The sequence below is a fragment of the Lissotriton helveticus genome, chromosome 11 (assembly GCF_964261635.1).
Source record: "Lissotriton helveticus chromosome 11, aLisHel1.1, whole genome shotgun sequence".
Classification (NCBI taxonomy): domain Eukaryota; kingdom Metazoa; phylum Chordata; class Amphibia; order Caudata; family Salamandridae; genus Lissotriton; species Lissotriton helveticus.
Window position 1 is genome coordinate 324,149,180 of NC_136072.1, and position 22,349 is coordinate 324,171,528.

The 22,349-nt window shown below is 47.4% G+C and overlaps 1 protein-coding gene across 1 annotated transcript in view; it reads right to left on the reverse strand.

The window, feature by feature from the left end:
* Positions 1 to 22,349, reverse strand: part of UBXN7 (UBX domain protein 7) — a 701,503-nt gene that overhangs the window by 636,958 nt on the left and 42,196 nt on the right. The window contains exon 2 of the mRNA XM_078665644.1: positions 6,364 to 6,511. Coding sequence (XP_078521770.1) covers positions 6,364 to 6,511 — 148 coding nt within the window. The remainder of the gene's footprint in view (positions 1 to 6,363; positions 6,512 to 22,349) is intronic.

Genomic DNA, 22,349 nt, shown 5'->3' on the forward strand with positions numbered 1-22,349 from the left:
GTGAGACCCGCAGAGTAGATACATCACGCTGGAAAGTCAGCTAAAAGGCCATGGGGTGCTACTTATCTGTGTCTATATACCAACCGCATCCCTGGCATCGGGGCTTCAAGATCTCCCTCAGCTCCATACCAGTCTCCCGCAGGGGCGAACGGTGATAGGAGGAGACTTTAATGCCGTTCCTAATCCCGAAATAGATTGCTCCGGACCCCAACGACTTCTTGTAGGATCGGTGCTAGCAGTTTCGTCCACTAGGCTGCAGGCTGGGGGCTCTGCGATGCCTGGAGGTCCTGGCACCCTGGGCCCCAGGAATTCACACACACCTCTGCCGCCCACCACACTCACTCACGGATAGACCGGTTCTTTTTATCTGCCCCCCCCCCACCCCGATTGCCTGAAGCTGGCTCACATCCAGATCCTGTCCCGAGGCATCACTTTCCTCTATTGGGTGCGGGCCCGCAGGGGGATGTCGTTCGCCGCCAGGGCCTCATCAGGGATGATATCCAGCTACACTCTTTTGAAGCACCCAAACACTTATGGAGGGCAACAAAGGTCAAAATCTATTGCGGGGGACAAAAATGGGAAGTTCCTTTACTGGTTGTCCTCCCACCCGCAGGCCAACAGGATGCTCCCAGAGGTACTTGACATCCACATCCAATCTCAGCGCTCCCTACCGGAGATAGCGCAGGCTTTTACATCCTACTACCAAACCCTATATGTCAGAGCTGCTACCAAAAACGTGGCGGTCGCCTGGGCCTTCCTTGACTCACTCCCGCTTCCCAGCCTGTCTCCCACTGACACCTGTGCTCTAAACGACTCCTTACAGCGGAAGAGATCAGAGAGGCACTGACCGGAATGGCGACAGGCAAAACACCGGGTCTCAATGGCTTTCCCATGGAATATTATAGCACATTCCGAGAGACTCTCACCACGTATCTCCGGCACGTCTTGCAAAAGACTGTGCAGGTGGGGGCCTTCCCGGTTAAGGTGGACTCCGCAACCATAGTGGTGATACACAAGCCGCCCTATCTTGCCCAACGGGGAAGTTCCGTTCTTTGCCGCAATTCTGGCTAATCGAATCCGGCGTGTTATTACGACTCTGGTGCATTCGGACCAGTGCTGCTTTACACCGCTCTGGAGCGGCAGACACTGTATCGGACGAATGTACTTGGCCGTGGCACACCAACACCGTCTGACCCAGACATTAACTTACTTCTTCTCACTTTGGAAAGGATTTTGATTTGGTGGATTAGGACTTCCTGCAACTGGTGTTGATTCGAGCCGGTATCTGACCCAAATTCCAGGGCATGGTGAAGGCCCTTTACGCCAACCCCACAGCATGGGTTTCGGTAAATGAGGTCCTGTCTGCAATTTTTCCTATTGAAAGGGGGACCAAACAGGGCTGCCCCCTGTCCCCCCTGCTCTTCACCCTGGCGATAGAGCCACTCGCGCACTTATCCGCACTGACCCTCTTTTCACCAGGTGGAGGTGGGGGATAGGACATGAGGAACGCATTGTGCTGTACACAGACAATGTCCTGCTGTACTTGGCCCAATCGGCAGTGAGTGGACCCCAATGCCTCCGACTGCTCAGGAGGTTCGAGGCGGTGTCCGTTCAGCGACTGACCCCGTTATTTCCATCTTGTACCCCTTTGCACCGTCCAGGGACTGCTTTGATTGGCTGGAAAGGATCTCCCCGTGCAGCCTTAGCTTCAAGTACCTGGGCATATGGGCCACTCTACTCCCTGAACTCTTGTGGACCCTTAACCTCCAGTCTTCGGTTCAGAAAGCCAAATCTGATCTTACCAAGAGGCATTCCCTTCCTCTCAACACTTTAGGCCATTTTGTCCTAAATAAAATGATGATTCTTCCATGATTCCTATAAGTCTTTCAAAACCTGCCCCGAACCTGGTTCTCAGCTATAGAAAAGAACACATCATCATTTCTGTGGTAAGACTCCCGACCACGTATCGCCCTTGTACACTGCCAGCGAGGACATTATGATGGGGGCATGGGTATGTCCAACCTTTACCTTTACTACTTCTCTGCCCAGCTGTTTGTCATCCATCACTGATTCAAAGGGGGTGGTTGGACCCCGCTTACAAAGTGGAACTCACACTGCTGGACTTCTCCCAGATTCAGAACATGCTTTATAGAGCTCCAATCCCCCTTTCACTGCCCTTGGTGACCCGGGTGGCATTTCTTGAAGGGACAGTAGCCATGCTTACCAGGTTTACGCAGCAAAGTCCACTTTTGCATGTCACTTGGTTAAAGGAAAGAGCGTCCCTTAGTGGCTTTCGCCCCTGGGACTCTATTGGCATTACAAGGTAGGGGGATGTCAGGTCAGGGAATCCCATGCATTCCTTCCATGAGCTACAACAGACCTAAAACCTTGCACACTCCCAGGTTTACAAATACCTCCAACTCAGACACGCCCTCGCCGCCCAAGCCCTTCCGTCGGAATCCCTGCTGGAATTCAGCCCGCTGGTAGCTAAACTGTTGATGGGTCACATGGGCAATGGAGGGATTTCACAGATCTATCATGCTCTCATTATTAACTCCCCCGAGACCCTAGACCACCTCAGGAATCGATGAGAGGGCTGGGTAGGACCTACGCAGGATGAGGACTGGAGGGACGCTCTGATGGCTCCACAGGAACTATCAACCTCAGCCAGGCCATGCCTCAACTATCTCAAAGTGGTTCATCTTTCCCCCCCACCGCATATTAAGGCTAGCCTACGACCCAACCCCACAATGCGACACCGAACCTGCAGATTTTTATCACATGATTTGGGCCTGCAATGTCATGCTTTCCTACTGGACGGATGTGCTACAGGAGCTGTCCGGGGTCCTGGGCTGGGAACTTCCCATGTCACCCACACTGATTCTGCTTGGGGTATTTGAGGGGACTGGGGGAGCAAGGGCGGAGAGTTACTTCCTGGGGACGGCCCTATTAGTGGCTAATCGTGATATCAACTCACAATGGTTGGCTAATAGGCCGCCAACCCTGGCAAAATGGAGGAGGGGGTGGGTTGGAGCACACAGCAGCAGCGGGTGGTATACAAAACTACCGGATGACTCTGGAAAAACGCCACGGTATGGGGGAAATGGCTTGGGAAGATTGACTAACCAGATGTGCCGCCTAACTAATGCCCTTTACATTACTTATGTAATGTTTACTATGTTTCCGATGAGTTGCCTCAAATGGACATTGTTGCCTATATCACTGTGTGGTATGCGTCTTACTACACTGTTTTTCAAATCAATAAAACTTAAAATGTGTTCATCAAAAAAAAGAAAACTTTACTTGGTGATATGCAAATGACACATATTTGTAGAAGCTCTATTTCTAAACATTATTGTTTACACACTATATAGTTTTACCAGTACAACCGCAAGTCAGTGGGAAAGTTTGTGGCCATTTCAATGTAAAGTCTGCTGATTACAAATGACAGTGTGCTACCACTTCATGCTTTAATTATGTATTTATTAAGAGGGATAGTTTTTAAACATAATTTGAGAATCATTCCTGCCCCCACCCTGATGACAATGTTGTTAACGAACTAAGAAGCAAGTCAGGGGTCATGTGTATCTGGTGGCTAGATGTGCACTATATATGGAAAAGGTTTAGACTAATAAACCAAACAAAATAGTTTTTTGTACAGCAGACATGCTGAACTCGCACATTTGAAGGTGCTCGCATATGTGATAATGAAGAAAATGGTGGCTCAATGAATTAAAATAGTTGTCCCAGTTCACATCATTTGAAACCAGTTTATGGGTCAAGAGAATTACAAATAGGTTGAGTAGATTATTTAAGTCACTAGACCTGCAGGTCTAGTAAAATACTTTATGATTTTGCGAGGCAGGACCATGTTTATTGCCACATTGTTATGTATAAAGCCCATCTTGAGCATGCCTCTTATTCCTCAGACTCGTGTCAGGTTGTTGTTTCATGTTCCCTGATATTCACTTCCGAGATCCCGTGCGAGTTTCCGACTCTCTGGCGCCATCTTGTGTGTGGTGCTCCCATAAATATCAATTGCACCCAACGCCAACCGCTCGTGATTGCAGATCGCCAGTGGAGTCGGAGTGTTCTAGAGAGCTTCTCAAGCACTTGTGAGTAAAAAGAGCATTAGTCAGTCAGTCTTCAAGATCCCAATAAGAGAGAGTGTGCATGTTATGTCAGCGCAGTGGTATTGAACTGAGGGACTTTGCACATACTAAACGCGAACAGCGCTCGAGTGTGCATTTGAGTCCTGAGATCGCACTGCAAGTTCAAAAGCATTTCCCTTTTAAAGACGCTTATATGAGAGTGAGTTGGTGAAAGACTAAGACTGCTCACTAACTGCATGAGCGAGTGTTACACTCTGCTAATGTGATGTCAAAGTAAACAAGTATTCAGACTATTGCCAAGTTGACCCTAAATAACAGAGAGGGTATATTGTGTTACTGTCATAACGGTGCGGTCCTTTGTTTCCAAATGTTACTGTACTATGACTCTGCATTCAAGAGTCTAGCTCATAGCTCTTTACCAATCAAGCACTGAAGGAAATGCAAGTACTGATCATTGCATCCTTGGATTTTATAAGTTATACCTGCTTTAACCAGAGAAACCTTAATGGACAGCTTTGCATAACTGTCACTGTACGTTTGTGATCATCATTTCAAAGGTCTCCCTGCCCGCAGTACCCTACCAAAAACCCTTCCCCTCTTATGACCACTCCGATCTTCTGTTGCTGCCTCCACACAGAATCAGTGCTGCCAGAAGGTGGGCATATTAAGTCTACTGCTCTAGAGGAACCATCAGCACCAACAGTCAGAGGGGATTAAAGTGAAAAAAACAACCTGAGGTTAGTGAAAGTTCAACATCCAAACTAAACCATATGCACCATTTTAAGGGAAAGAGCTTCAATTTATAACATTGTTTACTTGCACTCAGACTTTTTACAGTAAAAGAGGACAGCAATAAAACTACTTAAAAAAAGACATCTGCTTCCAAGATCCTGGTTGCAACAAGATCACTTTAATGAAACAGATCTTAGCCATTCATCACTTGGAGCTGTAATTAAACTTTCCATTCTTCCAAAAATACAGAGAAATGAACCATCAGAAATAAGGTCAAGCAAACTGTTGTTTTCACAAAACGGCAGAAGTATGAGACACAAAAACTGAAGTTCCAAATAAAAGGAAGGAACAGAACTGCAACCAAATGCTGCTGAGACCATAGGGTAAATAAGCTTGATGAGGAAGACTGAAACATACTGCTTTATTTTGCACCCAACTACTGCAGCAGATCGAACAACAAAGAAATGTAATGGCAGTGGGATGAACATTCCTTGTTTGAATTATGAAAAAAAAAGTCCACATTTGTAAAGCGCACAATCACCCGTAAGGGTCTCTAGGCGCTGGGGGCCGTCGGGAAGATTAAGCGAGCTATTGCCCAGAGTCACATGGTGCTGGGCTAATCTGCCGCCGGGGATCGAACCGTGGTCCCCAGATTCCAGCGTCAGTCGCCCTGGCCGCGGCGCCACACCTCTCCCAAAAAAAGAGCAATCCCCAAAATCTTAGTGGATATTACACACTTAAGGCCAGATGTAGGTAATCTCAATTTACCTATTCTTAAATACAGAATTTGTCTGATTCGGTATTTAAGAATAGGTAAATTGGATGTAGATAATTTTCCGGTAAAAATTACCGAATCAGTAAGATTCGGTAATTAAGAATCGGTATTTACCGATTCGGCATTTACAGAATCGGTAAATACCGATTCAGTAATTGCCATTCATTCCTATGGGCCATGTCACATTGACCCCCTGTTGCACCCCTGAATAGTGCTTGTGTGCACATGTGGCACACATACATGCCCTAAGGGCATGTATGTCTGCCACATTGCACTGGTGTAAATGCACAGATATGCATTTACCGAGGTATTTGTTATTTACCACCAACTAATAGTTGGTGGTAAATAACGAATCCTTAAAGCACAGAAGCACTCTTCAAAGTGCTTCCTACATGCCATTTACCGATTCGGTAAATACAGAATCGGGAATCTCCCCTACATAGCAAATGGCTCAATACTGGTCGGTAAACCTGAAATTTACCGAATTTTGGGTTTACCGACCGGTAATGGGCCACCTAAATCTGGCCCTTAATCACTCAGGCGAATATGTTATTTTAAAGTCGCACTACACTCGGGCATTATCAATAACTTTATCTGCACAGAAATTCCTAATCATACAGTAAAAAACGAGATATAACCAGCAACACATAAGCATCCTTCCGGGTTTGGGAAAGCATCTCACAAAGTGTTTGACTGTCAAGTAGAGAATAGGTCAATGTGAAGAGTATTAGAATGGACACCTACTCTGCAACAGGCCGAACAGTGGAGGTGCCAGCAGAGCTTGTGCTGGGTTCCTCTGCTATTCCACCGCCATCTAGGAACATGGTGACAGCCATCTCAAGGTTGTGACTGCATGCTTCCAGCATATGTTTTCCGATGCTTTCAGGGGCACCTGCGGCATAGATAAAGATGGGAACAAAGAGAAGCATCATTCAGCAGCCCAAGCTATAATTGTTGACTTCATAAGAATAATGCTTAAGGTACGCAATATTAGAAGACAACAATTCGCAGAGGCTGGAATAACAATCAAATTAAATCTCCAAAGCTAATAGGGCTCCTTATGATGAGCAATTATAAGTAGGAAGCACTAGGTCATCAACAAAAGACATAATATTTTTTTCTGCAAACGAGATATCAGGCCAAATGTGTTGAATGGGGGTGGAAATATTGTGTAATAAAAGGTTTGCTTTCTTCTAAAAATTGCATCAACAAAGGGTTTGCTGTTCGAAAATCTCTTTTCTATTTTTCATATCCTAAAACTACTTGCAATTTGTGGGGAAAACTGGTGAAATACCTACAGATGAACCTAGTGAGCTATACGTTCCTGAATACTTGATACGATTTTGAATTTAGCCAGGGTCATGTGTGTAGATCACTTAAGTTAAGTGGAATAAAAGTAATAGGTGACAAAATATTCATCTGTAACATTCTGTACCAAGGTCAGACAACAAACAAAATATACAGTTTTGTCTGCTCGACTCTCTTGGTCGCAAACAAATAGTTTTCAGTTTGCCCCCCAAAAAATACAATACTGAAAGCCAACAACTAAGCCATGGCTCACAATGCTTTGCCATTGTGTAACAACCAAATAACGCTTCATATTGAAAACTTCTAATGAATAGCATTTAAATACTAGCAAAAGCATTCAATTTTTATCCCATGCACCTAAAATATGAGTTTGGGGATATGGATGGAACACATATACCACTCTGAATTTTGGATTATTCTTTATTCAAAATGCCCATCTATTAAAGCTTCAATGCTCACTTGAAAAAAAAGATGTGAATTTTTGTCAAAATTGAGTTGCCAGATGCCATATATGTTCTGTTGGTATAATTTTAAAGAAAAATGTGAAGTAGTGTGTTTCAATTTTGTAAGCAGTGTGTTAGAGAGCTTAGTAACTGGCACACTGAGCAAGCTGGTAAATTTGCAAATTAGACTAATCAGTTTTAGGTTACCGGAAGAACACAACTCTCGTGAGCCATGTTTAAATCTAATACCCGCTGTAAATTGCTAGGACAAAACCATTTATGACTTTCCAAAATAAATCTAAACTTTAGAGTGAATCTGCTGCTTGATGGGCAGCAAGTTTTTCAAAGGATAATGCCTTGTGGAAAGTGACATAGTAGCAAGCCACAGAGAAAAATCAATAAATAAAATATCTTACCATCATGTATTCCCACACGTCTGGTTAAAAAAAGGGGGTGGGGCATTCCCTGTGAGGTAGTGCCTATCTACAGGCAGAGGAAAAGATCTGAACCACATAAAAAAGGTCCTCAAAGTTCCATTCTAAGTAAACTTTTTGGGGATGTGGGAGCCGCCATATTTGAACCTGCGTTTTGTCGTCCCTCAGGGAAATCTACCAACCCAAGGCATTTCTAAAAGCTAGACACCCAGTAAATCCATGGGGTTAGACTAGACTAGAGTGGACTCCCTCACATTTCTGGTACTAAAGGTTCCAGAATTTACAGGAACAACAAAAGCCATTACATCTAGCAGACTCACACTTCCCGAGAAAAACGTAATCCGGTTGTATTTATTGGTGGGCCTCGCCAAACAGCATCAGGCTAAAAATGACTTGTGATTATGATGTGCTCTGTGCATAAGTGATTACTTGTATTCTGACACCTTGTTATCTACTGAGCTGGACTCATGATGGAATGTATTGACAGAGGTGCTAGCTTGGGTTCTTGCTCTTGTATTGGGATAAAGATGCCTCTCCGTATAATAATTGTATCTCTACTGGTGCTAATTTTTATTATTTTCATTTTATTATGAACCTGCTCTGTTGTGTGCACTTTTATGATTTCTATGTAAAATCGAATAAAGAAACTTGAAACTGAAAAACTGAAACAGACTTGTGATAGTCACGTAGTGTCAATGTGGTCTTCATGTAGCTTCTTTCTTTACATAGTTTCTTTAAAATGTACAGAAGCAGAGTTTGTGGCAGTTCATGACGTGTCCTTTGATTTTTATAATGACAGTGCTCAGATCGGGTATGTTAACGTTAACGTATCTGATAAAGGATGTAATCTGTAATGGTTATGTAATTTGTAAATGTCTACCTCTCGCCATGAGTAAGAAGACTCTTGTGTCCCGGTTCCAAGCTGAAATTCCTAGATCCAGGCTTCAGGACCAGCATGCCACACGCATGTGGTCACAGGAGATATAGTCCACGCACAGTAGTCGGGACTTTATCTTAACACTGCGTTACTGGAATGGAGCAAAATATTCATTCTTATTCCATGAGCTGCCTCCTCTTGCCCATTTCTTTCAGACATCGTGGCATGGTTCACACAAGAGTCTATAGGATTGAGTTTGGCTTTTGACTATCTTAGTTGTAGCTTCCCAATTATGATTAACAGTGAGGAAAACAAGTACCCTTTCCCTTTCTAAGCATCCATTTACTGCACAGACAATAAAGCCAAATGGAACACTTGGCTGTTTTTTGTGCGCATAACAATATAATAATGTGTTTAAGCACAAACTGATAAGCAAATGGAATACTTCCAATGCAAAAACTCTCCTTGTCTTAGAAATGAACACATTAGCAAGCCCCGAATCGGGATGAAAGTCAGGTCCCTGGTGAGGGGAGGGCGGAGGCTGCTTCAATGAGACATCCCTTCAGCAGCACATGCTACTTATGAAAGGCGTCCATAAACCAGGGGGAGAATATCTAGTCAAAGCTGGCGGCCTGCAGAGCTGCTCTTGTTGGCGTGGGTGTAACTAAGAGCAGTGTCCCTGAAGCGGGCGTCGCGCTCAGCATGCAAGTTAGAACGGCATAGCACTCTATAAAAAAAAACGAGCATTTGCAAAGCAATGGGTCTCGCCTTTTGGACCTTATAAGTGTTTAGTTATGCAGCATATTGATTATATTACTTTAACCATTTAATATATTAATGTTTGTGGTAAAATAGGACAACTGAGAGCACTTCTATACCACCACTCTCACAATCCTCAGAATATCGGTGTACTTAAGTGCAGGTAAAGTGTTTAAGGGTTGACTTCACTGTAGAATAATCTAAGTACGTACAGTCGCAGACCTGCCTTTACAAAATGTATCTTTGCACAAAAATACAATCAGCACAAGGTCCTTTCATTCAGTCACTTGGCTAAATGTTCAAGTACAAGAATCAGCTGTATGCAGTCACACCAATGAAAGATCCTGCCATACTGACACTGGACTCATGTGCAGCAGTACACGATCTTGTGGGCCTCTGCTTGGCCTGCATAAATCAGCACAATGGCGTACGCCGTACAGTACATTGTCATTTGAACTGTACATGATGGTATAATTTCTTAACATGCAGTCACACACCCTGTATGTAATGATACGTGTGCGTTCTGTGGTGCACAGTAACTGGGACTGAGCCAGTAAGTGGAAGATCCTGCCATGCACAAGGCACTGTCAACATCCTCCTTCCATGTACATACAGGAAGAGGGGAGTAATGTAAGACCGGTCTTTATAGAATAGATTTCTTAATGTCCCAAGTACCACTTACCAAGACAACTGACATTAGAGGAGCCAGGTATGACACTTCAAAGTCAGCTTTGCTGTCAGTGCAGGGGAGGGATTGGACTGAAAACGGGGCAGGTGATGACCTGTGCCAACTCTACCATTCGATAGTAAAGGGTAGTAGGGTCAACGGCTTAAAGAACAGTCAGTGTAGTGTATAACAGAAACCAAAACCTTGTGCTATAAAGACAGCCTACCCAAGGACGAATCACCGGGTCCATCAAGGAGAGTGCTCCATTTTCAAAATGTATTCCAGGCTGCCCAAAACAACTAGAAAATGCCCTGCCCCCTCTAATATTAAACAAATGACTTTACCAGGTGCCAGGCGTCACAGCTAAGGACTTCACGACAGCTAAAGCATTATTCGGCAAGTGTCTGATGATAGCACTGCATGACGAAACAAGCATTTGCAATGCAATAGGTCTCGCATTATTTAAGTTTAAGCTACTAGTACTGTAAATGGCAATGTTTTTATTTTTATTTATGCGCTATTTTAATTTTCTTTGCATAAAAAGGCGAATGCGCAGCATAAGAATATTCATTCTATGTTAATCCAAGTGATGGAACACACATGGCTATAACCCGATCTATGCAAACCGAGACCTCGATGCTCATAGATTAGACATTCAGGATTCTAGGCGCAATGTTTTACTTGCGGTTACTTTCACTTTAAACCCTTGATTTGTTTCTTGGATATTTGATTGATATTACATAATTCTAGCGACATTCCAAAGTCCACCAATAAAAGCAGTTGTCGACTAATAGATAAACATTACAAAGAGCAGCTTTTTAAAATTCCCAATCTTGCAGATGAGCGCATTTTTAACAAGCATTTACAATGCAATGGTTTTGCCTTTGTTAAAGTTAGAGCTATTGGCATTGCTCTTGACATTTTTATTTATGTGTTTTTTTTAAAACATAAATAAATGGCATTGTCATTTACAATGCCAATAGCTTAAATCGCTCGCAAATGCATGACCTCTTGCATTTTACACCCACACAGAGCCACACACAGAGTCACACTCTGCACTCTGAATCTGCACTCTGAATCTGCACTCTGAATCTGCACTCTGAATCTGCACTACAGGCTTTGCCAATGCTTCTTTGGTGACACAACCCTAGTATAATGGACTAGGTGTAACCTTCATGCCATGCTTAGTCTACCTGTTGAAGAAGGGCACGAATACTCTTAGAAACCAATAATTTCATACTTAAAAGCGACCATTTCCTCATCTGTCATATAAAATTGTTATTGCGCATGTATTTTTGTGCAGTATAAAACAGTCTGTTCATTGCCAGCGCTTGTGGATGCGTGCGAGTTCCTTGAAAGCAGACCTGGAAATAAAACTCCTCCCAATAGCCCAAGGTCTAGTAAAATGTTACCAGCGCAAGTTGAATTCTGACTGCAACCAATTATCTTCACAGGGATTGTTATGCGTGAAAAATTGGGAGCCGCCCAATGTTTAGGGCATAATTCAGAGCTATGTGGTAATGTTCAAGTGCATGTTTTCCCACTTTAAAGCAACCAGTTAAACTCCATCCTGCCTTGTCCCACACTTTGAAGTGTGGGTTCCTAGAAATACTGGTGGCCAAGCTTTACTTGCACCCTGAATGCGCGTAACACTATCCCGCAGAGCCGAGCAGGTGTTAAGAGTTTATACGCTTGTAGAAATAATGCGCTTAGAAGCACCTGTGGAAAATGTAACATTGACTGAATGCTGATTCAGACGCTCTCCGTCCTCGTACAGAAAATTGTTATTGCGCATGTATTTTTGTGCAGTATAAAACAGTCTGTTCATCGAGAGGGACGGGGGGAGGGGGGCGGGAGAGGACACGGACGACGGGAGACACCGGAGCAGGAAGGCGGGTGCCGGCAATGCCGGCTGTTTATCGAGAGGGACGGGGGGAGGGGGGCGGGAGAGGACACGGACGGCGGGAGACACCGGAGCAGGAAGGCGGGTGCCGGCAATGCCGGAACAGATTCGGGGGGGTTCCCGGCTTTTGGCTGACGTCGCGTGACGTAGCCAAAAGCCAAAAATTCTCGGGAACGCCCCCGAATCTGGTCCGGCATTGACGGACAGGCCCGTCTTCCAATGGCTAGCCTCCATTTATGGAGCTAGCCAATGAAAGACGGAGGCCGTTCCTGTCTCCCGTATACAACTCAAGAGGTTTTCGCCTGCGCGAAAAAGATGCGCAGAAGCGCATCTTTTCGCCAGGCAAAACCTAAAAAAAGAGGTGGGGGACACTGTCACCGGAAGTGACGTCACAACAGGAAATGACGTCACGAAAGGTGGCTGGCCCCATCGGGCTCATTGCCTCCCCTCGCTTACCCCTTAGATGCGATTGCATTTGAGAAGTCAGCGCGTGATCAGCGTGCTCGTGAGCTCCGATCTCGATCCAGAGAGGCTTAAGAGTGAAGCCCAGCTGTTTGTCAGGGGGGACGGCGTCCACCCAGTAAAATAAGTGGGGGGACGCCGTCCACCCGCGTGGTACCCTGACTCGAGCCCTGACAATAACTGTCAATCGGTGACAAGAGCATTTAGTTTTAAATACTGCATCAGCTGAGATACCGCCCTGCATCTTTGTCTCTGTAATGTACCTTTGTATTTCACTTCACTTGACCAGGAGATCTGAAGGTAAGAATTGAAAATGTAAAATAAAAGTTCTAGTTTGTGCATTGCTCATGCTGCTGGCGTTGAGCCTTCCAGGCGCTCTCGGTTCCACAAAAGGATACCTAGCAGGTGTAAATGAATGTAGAAGATGGCACTGCACACAGCTCTGCAGTGGTAAAACATGCACATGGGGAGGGTAGAGGGGTCGAGGAGTGGTTTGCCTTGAAAGTTTGTGAACACCCGCAAAACGTTGGTGTTTTTTAGCATTACGCAGGCGGGACTGTACTGTGAGTGCTATTCCACATTCCCAGAAATGTACTCACGGTTTCACCTGTGGATGCCTGGATATCTCCCAATGGGGTGGGTTTCCAGGTCTGATACTGGAAATGCTCAGTCACTTACATACATCTGAGCATGGGCGTATAGGTACCAATCCATATACATATATCTCAGCATAGGCGTATAGGTACCTATCCATATACATACATCTGAGCATAGGCGTATAGGTACCAATCCATATACATACATCTGAGCATAGGCGTATAGGTTCCAATCCATATACATACATCTGAGCATAGGCGTATAGGTACCAATCTATATACATACATCTGTGCAGAGGAGTATATGCACCAATATAAATATATGACCTTTTGAAGATGTCACTAGTCAAGAAAATTAAAAGAATACAATGACAGTGAGATAGATTAATTTGCACAGGATCACATAACTGGGGAAACAGAGGAGCTGTGATTGGAACTCCAGCTTCTTATACATATAGACGACTATCTAACCTCTGGGTTCAGATACATTTGATTTTGAATACGCTGTGCGCATTGCAAGAATAAACAACTTAAAACCCCACGTTATGCCCCAGCAGTGCGCTTCATTCTGTGAGTAATAAGTGTAGTTATTACAGAGTAGTTCTAACCAGACGCATACAGCGCTCAGCATGCCTGGCATGTATAGCGCTGCTCTGTTTGTTTCATATTTACAATGTTTTACGTGCTTCCGGGGAAGCATCTCTTGACACTCTTTCGCTTGCGTCTCTGATGAAAAGCGGCTGCTTTGTATTCTGCATGTTTTCATAAACAACTGCACAAAACTCCCCGTAAAAAGACAAACTCGTCCCGGCTAATGAGCAGATGGTATCTGCGGAGAGCGCGCGCAGCTCTCAGCACCCGGCAGAAAATTGTTTTATGTCAAGGACCGGATTGAGAACAAGTTTAGCGTCCATAGTCCGCACAAAACAACCCCCACCTATCACAAAAACAGGAAAGATAAAACATATTATCAAAAGTCCAACCACAGAATATTGCTGTACAAGTGCACACACTTGCTGTGTCTATTACAATAACTGCACAGACCCCCTACAATGACAGGGGTGATTTGTTTAACACTCCCACCCACAGCCCTGTAATAAACTGGTACATAATTCGAAATCGAACCCAAAATGTTTCACGAGAACCTATTTGAAAGCAGCTGTTTATTCCGTAAAGTGCGGGGCTCGTGTTGTTTCTGGGCACAGGCCTGTTTTGGCAGATAATGAAACTGGTGGAGAAGGAGGTCACGTGACAGCTCTGCTCACACAGTGTGGGCACGTGGGCATCAGAAGTCAGTCAGTCCCCTTGAAGGGAGGCCTGCACACTCCTCGGGGCAGATGCTTCCATGTTTGTTAGCACACACGGGGTTACACATAATTTCTTACTTTCTTTCAATATCTTCCATTTTTTGGTGACATGAGTTTCAAATTTTATTATACAACTTTGTAAAGAATTCACAGTTTTTAACCTATGGATATTTCATCATATTGTACAATGTTATTTTGGTATAATTGTTTTATTGATGTCTTAATAAAATGTTTACTTTTAAACTGAAACAAAGGGTTCCAAGTCAGCCACCAAAGTCCTGTGGTCAGCGTGGATCGCCCTTGCTGTGCCAATTGCCAACCAGTAAATTGATTTTTCAGGAGCATAAAATACACGATGCATAGATTTCTCAGTCAAGCCAATGGAACCGGAAAGTGCACAAATGTAGTGATGACAGTACCACGTGGTGTGACTGAGCTCCTGACAGTGGACGCCACCAGGCAAGCCCCTCCTGTGTGCAGTGCTACCTGCAGGGGGCGACACTCCTGCCGTGCCCTGGGGTGGCGGCATGTTTTCTGCAACAAATGCACACGGGACGCTGCAATAAAGGTCGAAGTCGGTAGGCAAAGACATATGTGCACTTACCCACACCAAAGTGTGGCTATAAAGGTGCAACACACTGCTGCAAGGGATGCTGCAGAGAAGCTTCCTGCAGCCACTGGGTAACTTCAGGACTGTTTACTGCCCACGTGCCGTGCAGTGCTCTAATGTACATTGCGCTTCAAACGCAAGCACTGGGCCAGGAAGGGCAGAGGCTGTCAGCTTTTCAAGAACTGACTGCTCGTAAACGTATCGTATGTGAATATGCTGAATATACGGCCGGGTATCAGAGTCGGGGCCCCAGGGGTGAACGCGGGGTCACCCATGCCTGGGACAGACATAAAATATTCTTTTTTTTTCAGTTTTATATAGCGCGAACTCGACCCGAAGGTATCAGAGCGCTTTACATGCTGCCCTAACTACCTAAAACACTGTTTCTGAATGTAGGATAGTCTCGCTCCTAAAACAACCGTTTCTTTCTTTAGACGATAGTAACTGTGACTTAAGCCGGTGAAAACTGTGCAAAACCGACCCTACTAAAGCATCATTTCAGGGTCCAAGGGATGCCCCCGCCATGAAAAGGACGTCCCGCCGTGACCAGCGCCGGTTGATCGAAAAGATCACACTAAAAATAGAGGTAGTTAGAGCTTTGGGCGGTGTAGGCACTATACTGAACACAATACACAAGCCACAACCGTGCAGAAACACCGAATGTAAACAGCTGCGTGCGCCAGCGGCGCGAGTCCCCCTACCTGCACATGCCGGCGCTATAATAATCACTCAAACTACGGGTCAATAGCGCAAAGGGAGAATTCTTCGAAGTGGTCCGGGGCGGCGGAGCGTCGTCCAATCACGGGCGCCGGGCACTCTATCACAAGTAAACAATTGATCAATAACGGAAGAAGCTGTTCATCGAGAGGGACGGGGGGAGGGGGGCGGGAGAGGACACGGACGGCGGGAGACACCGGAGCAGGAAGGCGGGTGCCGGCTCAATGCCGGACCAGATTCGGGGGCGTTCCCGGCTTTTGGCTGACGTCGCGTGACGTAGCCAAAAGGGAAAAATTCTCGGGAACGCCCCCGAATCTGGTCTGGGATTGACAGACAGAGCCCTCTACCAATGGCTAGCCTCCATTTATGGAGCTAGCCAATGGGAGGAGGGGGCAGATACCCGACCCCACATAGAGGATTAGAGGATATCATTAGATTTTGCTAGCGCATGCGTACTACGTACGCATGCATCGCTAGTCAAAACCTAAAAAGGCTATTTGAAGACAAAAAAACGTTGGCACAAAATAATGCGCACTTACCCACAGAGATTCGTCACTCGTTTCCATTCAATTTACTGAAGGCGACATTCTACCGAACACTTTACTGCACCGTTCTGCATAATCTTTTCAACAACCATATCCTACTAAGTACATTTTCATTGATTGATGAGGTGTGCATAGAGGGCGTAGCTACAGCCGGGTATATGGGTTAGCGTGTGCCCTGTGCAAAAACTCACCGCCGCAGCCCGGCTCGAACAGGAAGCCAGGCAACCTGTGTTGGGACGGGGGCGGGGCCGCAAAAAGACAGGAAGCAGACGGGAGCCTACCCCGCGCTCCTGTGCCCGTCAGCCGGAAGATTGCCGGAAGATTTGCGTGTCAGCTAGCGGGGCTCCTGTGCTCGTGGCGAGCCCCGCCTGCTGCTGAGGATGACCCGCTGCCTGCCGCTGCCTGCCGAAGGAGAGAGGGAAGGAGAGAGGGACACACGAAAAGAACTCGGTGAGTGGGGTGTGAGGGGGGGAGGGGGGGGGGGGGGGAGGGGACATGTGCGCGTGTGTGTGTGTGTGTGTGTGTCTGTGTGTGTGTCTGTGTGTGTGCCTGTGTGTGTGCCTGTGTGTGTGCCTGTGTGTGTGCCTGTGTGTGTGCGTGTGTGTGCGCGTGTGTGTGCGCGTGTGCCTGTGTGTGTGTATGTATGCATGCATGCGTGCGTGCGTAAAAAAATCCGATGACTGGTGGGGGGGGTTGCAAAGTGAAAGTAAGCAGCGCGTGTGTATGTGCGCATGCGTGAGTGCTGTGTATGCGTGTGCCTGTGATGTGCGCATGCGTGAATGTTGGTGCGCGTGCAAGCAGCTGAATCCAGCCGGGGAGAAGCGCGTGACAGTTTTTTGTCCGTCATTCCCCCGTGTCAGCTCGCTATAAGTCTCCGACCCTGGACGCATCCTTCGGATGCGAATTCCAGGGCGAGACCTAAAAAAGGACTCAGTGTATCTAGGAACATAAAACTTGAGTAAAAAAAAACAAATTGCTTAAGCAGCAGCACATTATAAATGTTAAGGTGTGAAGGAAGGCAGATAGATAAAATCATCGACCTCAACATCCATAATATGCAGAGGCACACCAAGCGCCGTGGGAACTTAAAACCACTTTGTGACAAACAGGAAGTGTGTGCTGCAGGACTGTAGAGTGACCAACATCGTTCAAACAGGCAGCCTCTGCTGCTTTATTATAAAGTCTCAATAAACAATGGAGAAGTATTCTATTTCAAGACAGACTACGGAAACAACAGGAAGTAAAAGTTGTTACAATGCTTCCGGCCGATAATACCTTACTTGTAAATTGTTTCACTCGCTGCTTGAAACGATTAGTGGATTATTGTGTTCTAATGAATATGCTATATGTTATGAAATAAAAAACTCACATTTAAATCACCATATCCTACACCATTGGACAAATATTTAAGAAGCTGTCTTTGATGATGCCGGTGTTCCCGTCGTTTCAGGGTCCCCGTCTGGCTGTGCCGCCTCCTCGTATGTATATTGCGTAATGCAGTCTTTCTGTGCCTCTCCTTGCATTCCATATTAGATTTCGGTCAGGCTCAGGCAGTGCTTTAGGAGAGGCATAGACAGACGTGCAGGCATAAACATACATAAAGCAGGGTATTTTTAAGCTTCCCTCTGATGTCAGGGGAGCACAAACAGACGGGGGTGCTCAAACAATTAGAATACCGGATTTTGCTACTCTTTCAGAATGGGCTGGAGAACCTTCAGTTGGAGAACTCACTCACAGATGTGGTACTACAAGGAATTATGTTGCCACTGTGTAGTCCTGACAGCAGCCAGCCATTATTTCAGGTGAGTTGTCCGTTGTTTCTCCAGCCTGAACTCTCAACAACGTTATGAATGTTTTGGGGGCATTCCTGTGTCATGGACTCTGGGAGTGCTTCAGGGCTTTTCTCCACCGCGTCTTCTATGTGAATAAGGAAGGGACTTTTCTAGCTGCTTTGCGTTTTGGCACCAGTGAAATAACTCATCAATTTCTGTTGGGTTGCATTGCAAAAGTGATCCGAGCTTCCTGTCCCCGACAGTCAAAGTTATCTACAGCTATCTCAGGCACAACAGGAACCCTTGCACTTTATCACTCAGTAATTGTAACAAGCATTTACAATGCAATGATCTCAGCATTGTTAAAGTTAGAGCTATTGGCATTCCTTATGACATTATTTATATTTATGTTTTTGTTTTTAAAACATATAAATAAATGGCATTGTCATTTACAATGCCAATAGCTTAATCTCTCGCAAATGCGAGACCTATTGCATTTGCACCCACACACAGAGCCACACACACACAGACACACAGAGCCACACACACACACACACACACAGAGCCACACACACACACACAGAGCCCAACACACACACACACAGAGCCCAACACACACACAAACAGAGCCCAACACACACACACACACAGAGCCCAACACACACACAGCCCAACACACACACACACAGAGCCCCACACACACACACAGAGCCCCACACACACACAGAGCCCCCCCACACACACACACAGAGCCCCCCACACACACACACACAGAGCCCCCCCACACACACACACAGAGCCCCCCCACACACACACAGAGCCCCCACACACACACACAGAGCCCCCCCACACACACACACACACAGAGCCCCCCCACACACACACAGAGCCCCCCCACACACACACACACAGAGCCCCACACACACACACACACACAGAGCCCCACACACACACACACACACAGAGCCCCACACACACACACACACAGAGCCCCACACACACACAGAGAGCCCCACACACACAGAGAGCCCAAAACACACACACACACAGAGCCCAACACACACACAGCCCAACACACACACACACAGAGCCCCACACACACACAGAGCCCCACACACACACAGAGCCCCCCACACACACACAGAGCCCCCCACACACACAGAGCCCCACACACACACACAGAGCCCCACACACACACACAGAGCCCCACACACACACACAGAGCCCCACACACACACACAGAGCCCCACACACACACACACAGAGCCCCACACACACACACAGAGCCCCACACACACACACAGAGCCCCACACACACACACAGAGCCCCACACACACACACACAGAGCCCCACACACACACACACAGAGCCCCACACACACACACAGAGCCCCACACACACACACACAGAGCCCCACACACACACACAGAGCCCCACACACACACACAGAGCCCCACACACACACACAGAGCCCCACACACACACAGAGCCCCACACACACACACACACACAGAGCCCCCCACACACACACAGAGCCCCCCACACACACACAGAGCCCCCCACACACACACAGAGCCCCACACACACACACAGAGCCCCACACACACACACAGAGCCCCACACACACACACAGAGCCCCACACACACACACAGAGCCCCCCACACACACACAGAGCCCCACACACACACACACAGAGCCCCACACACACACACAGAGCCCCACACACACACACACACACAGAGCCCCCCACACACACACACACACAGAGCCCCCCACACACACACAGAGCCCCCCACACACACACAGAGCCCCACACACACACACACACAGAGCCCCACACACACACACAGAGCCCCCCACACACACACAGAGCCCCCCACACACACACAGAGCCCCACACACACACACAGAGCCCCACACACACACACAGAGCCCCACACACACACACACACAGAGCCCCACACACACACACACACAGAGCCCCACACACACACACAGAACCCAACACACACACACACAGAACCCAACACACACACACACAGAGCCCAACACACACACACACACACAGAGCCCAACACACACACACACACACACAGAGCCCAACACACACACACACACACACAGAGCCCAACACACACACACACACACAGAGCCCAACACACACACACACACAGAGCCCAACACACACACACACACACAGAGCCCAACACACACACACACACACACACAGAGCCCAACACACACACACACACACACACAGAGCCCAACACACACACACACACACACACACACACACACACAGAGCCCAACACACACACACAGAGCCCAACACACACACACAGAGCCCAACACACACACACAGAGCCCAACACACACACACAGAGCCCAACACACACACACAGAGCCCAACACACACACACAGAGCCCAACACACACACACAGAGCCCAACACACACACACACAGAGCCCAACACACACACACACACAGAGCCCAACACACACACACACAGAGCCCAACACACACACACAGAGCCCAACACACACACACAGAGCCCAACACACACACACACACAGAGCCCAACACACACACACACACAGAGCCCAACACACACACACAGAGCCCAACACACACACACAGAGCCCAACACACACACACAGAGCCCAACACACACACACAGAGCCCAACACACACACACAGAGCCCAACACACACACACAGAGCCCAACACACACACACAGAGCCCAACACACACACACAGAGCCCAACACACACACACAGAGCCCAACACACACACACAGAGCCCAACACACACACACAGAGCCCAACACACACACACAGAGCCCAACACACACACACACAGAGCCCAACACACACACACAGAGCCCAACACACACACACACACACAGAGCCCAACACACACACACACACACAGAGCCCAACACACACACACACAGAGCCCAACACACACACACACACAGAGCCCAACACACACACACACACAGAGCCCAACACACACACACACACAGAGCCCAACACACACACACACACAGAGCCCAACACACACACACACACAGAGCCCAACACACACACACAGCCCAACACACACAGAGCCCAACACACACAGAGCCCAACACACACAGAGCCCAACACACACAGAGCCCAACACACACACAGAGCCCAACACACACACAGAGCCCAACACACACACAGAGCCCAACACACACACACACACAGAGCCCAACACACACACACACACAGAGCCCAACACACACACACACACAGAGCCCAACACACACACACACACACAGAGCCCAACACACATACACAGAGCCCAACACACAGAGCCCAACACACACACACAGAGCCCAACACACAGAGCCCAACACACACACACAGAGCCCAACACACAGAGCCCAACACACACACACAGAGCCCAACACACACACACACAGAGCCCAACACACACACACACACACAGAGCCCAACACACATACACAGAGCCCAACACACAGAGCCCAACACACACACACAGAGCCCAACACACAGAGCCCAACACACACACACAGAGCCCAACACACAGAGCCCAACACACACACACAGAGCCCAACACACACACACACAGAGCCCAACACACACACACACACAGAGCCCAACACACACACACACACAGAGCCCAACACACACACACACACAGAGCCCAACACACACACACACACAGAGCCCAACACACACACACACACACAGAGCCCAACACACATACACAGAGCCCAACACACAGAGCCCAACACACACACACAGAGCCCAACACACAGAGCCCAACACACACACACAGAGCCCAACACACAGAGCCCAACACACACACACAGAGCCCAACACACACACACACAGAGCCCAACACACACACACACACACAGAGCCCAACACACACACACACAGAGCCCAACACACACACACAGAGCCCAACACACACACACACAGAGCCCAACACACACACACACAGAGCCCAACACACACACACAGAGCCCAACACACACACACAGAGCCCAACACACACACACACAGAGCCCAACACACACACACACAGAGCCCAACACACACACACAGAGCCCAACACACACACACACAGAGCCCAACACACACACACAGAGCCCAACACACACACACAGAGCCCAACACACACACACAGAGCCCAACACACACACACAGAGCCCAACACACACACACACACACAGAGCCCACACACACACACACACACAGAGCCCAACACACACACACACACAGAGCCCAACACACACACACACAGAGCCCAACACACACACACACAGAGC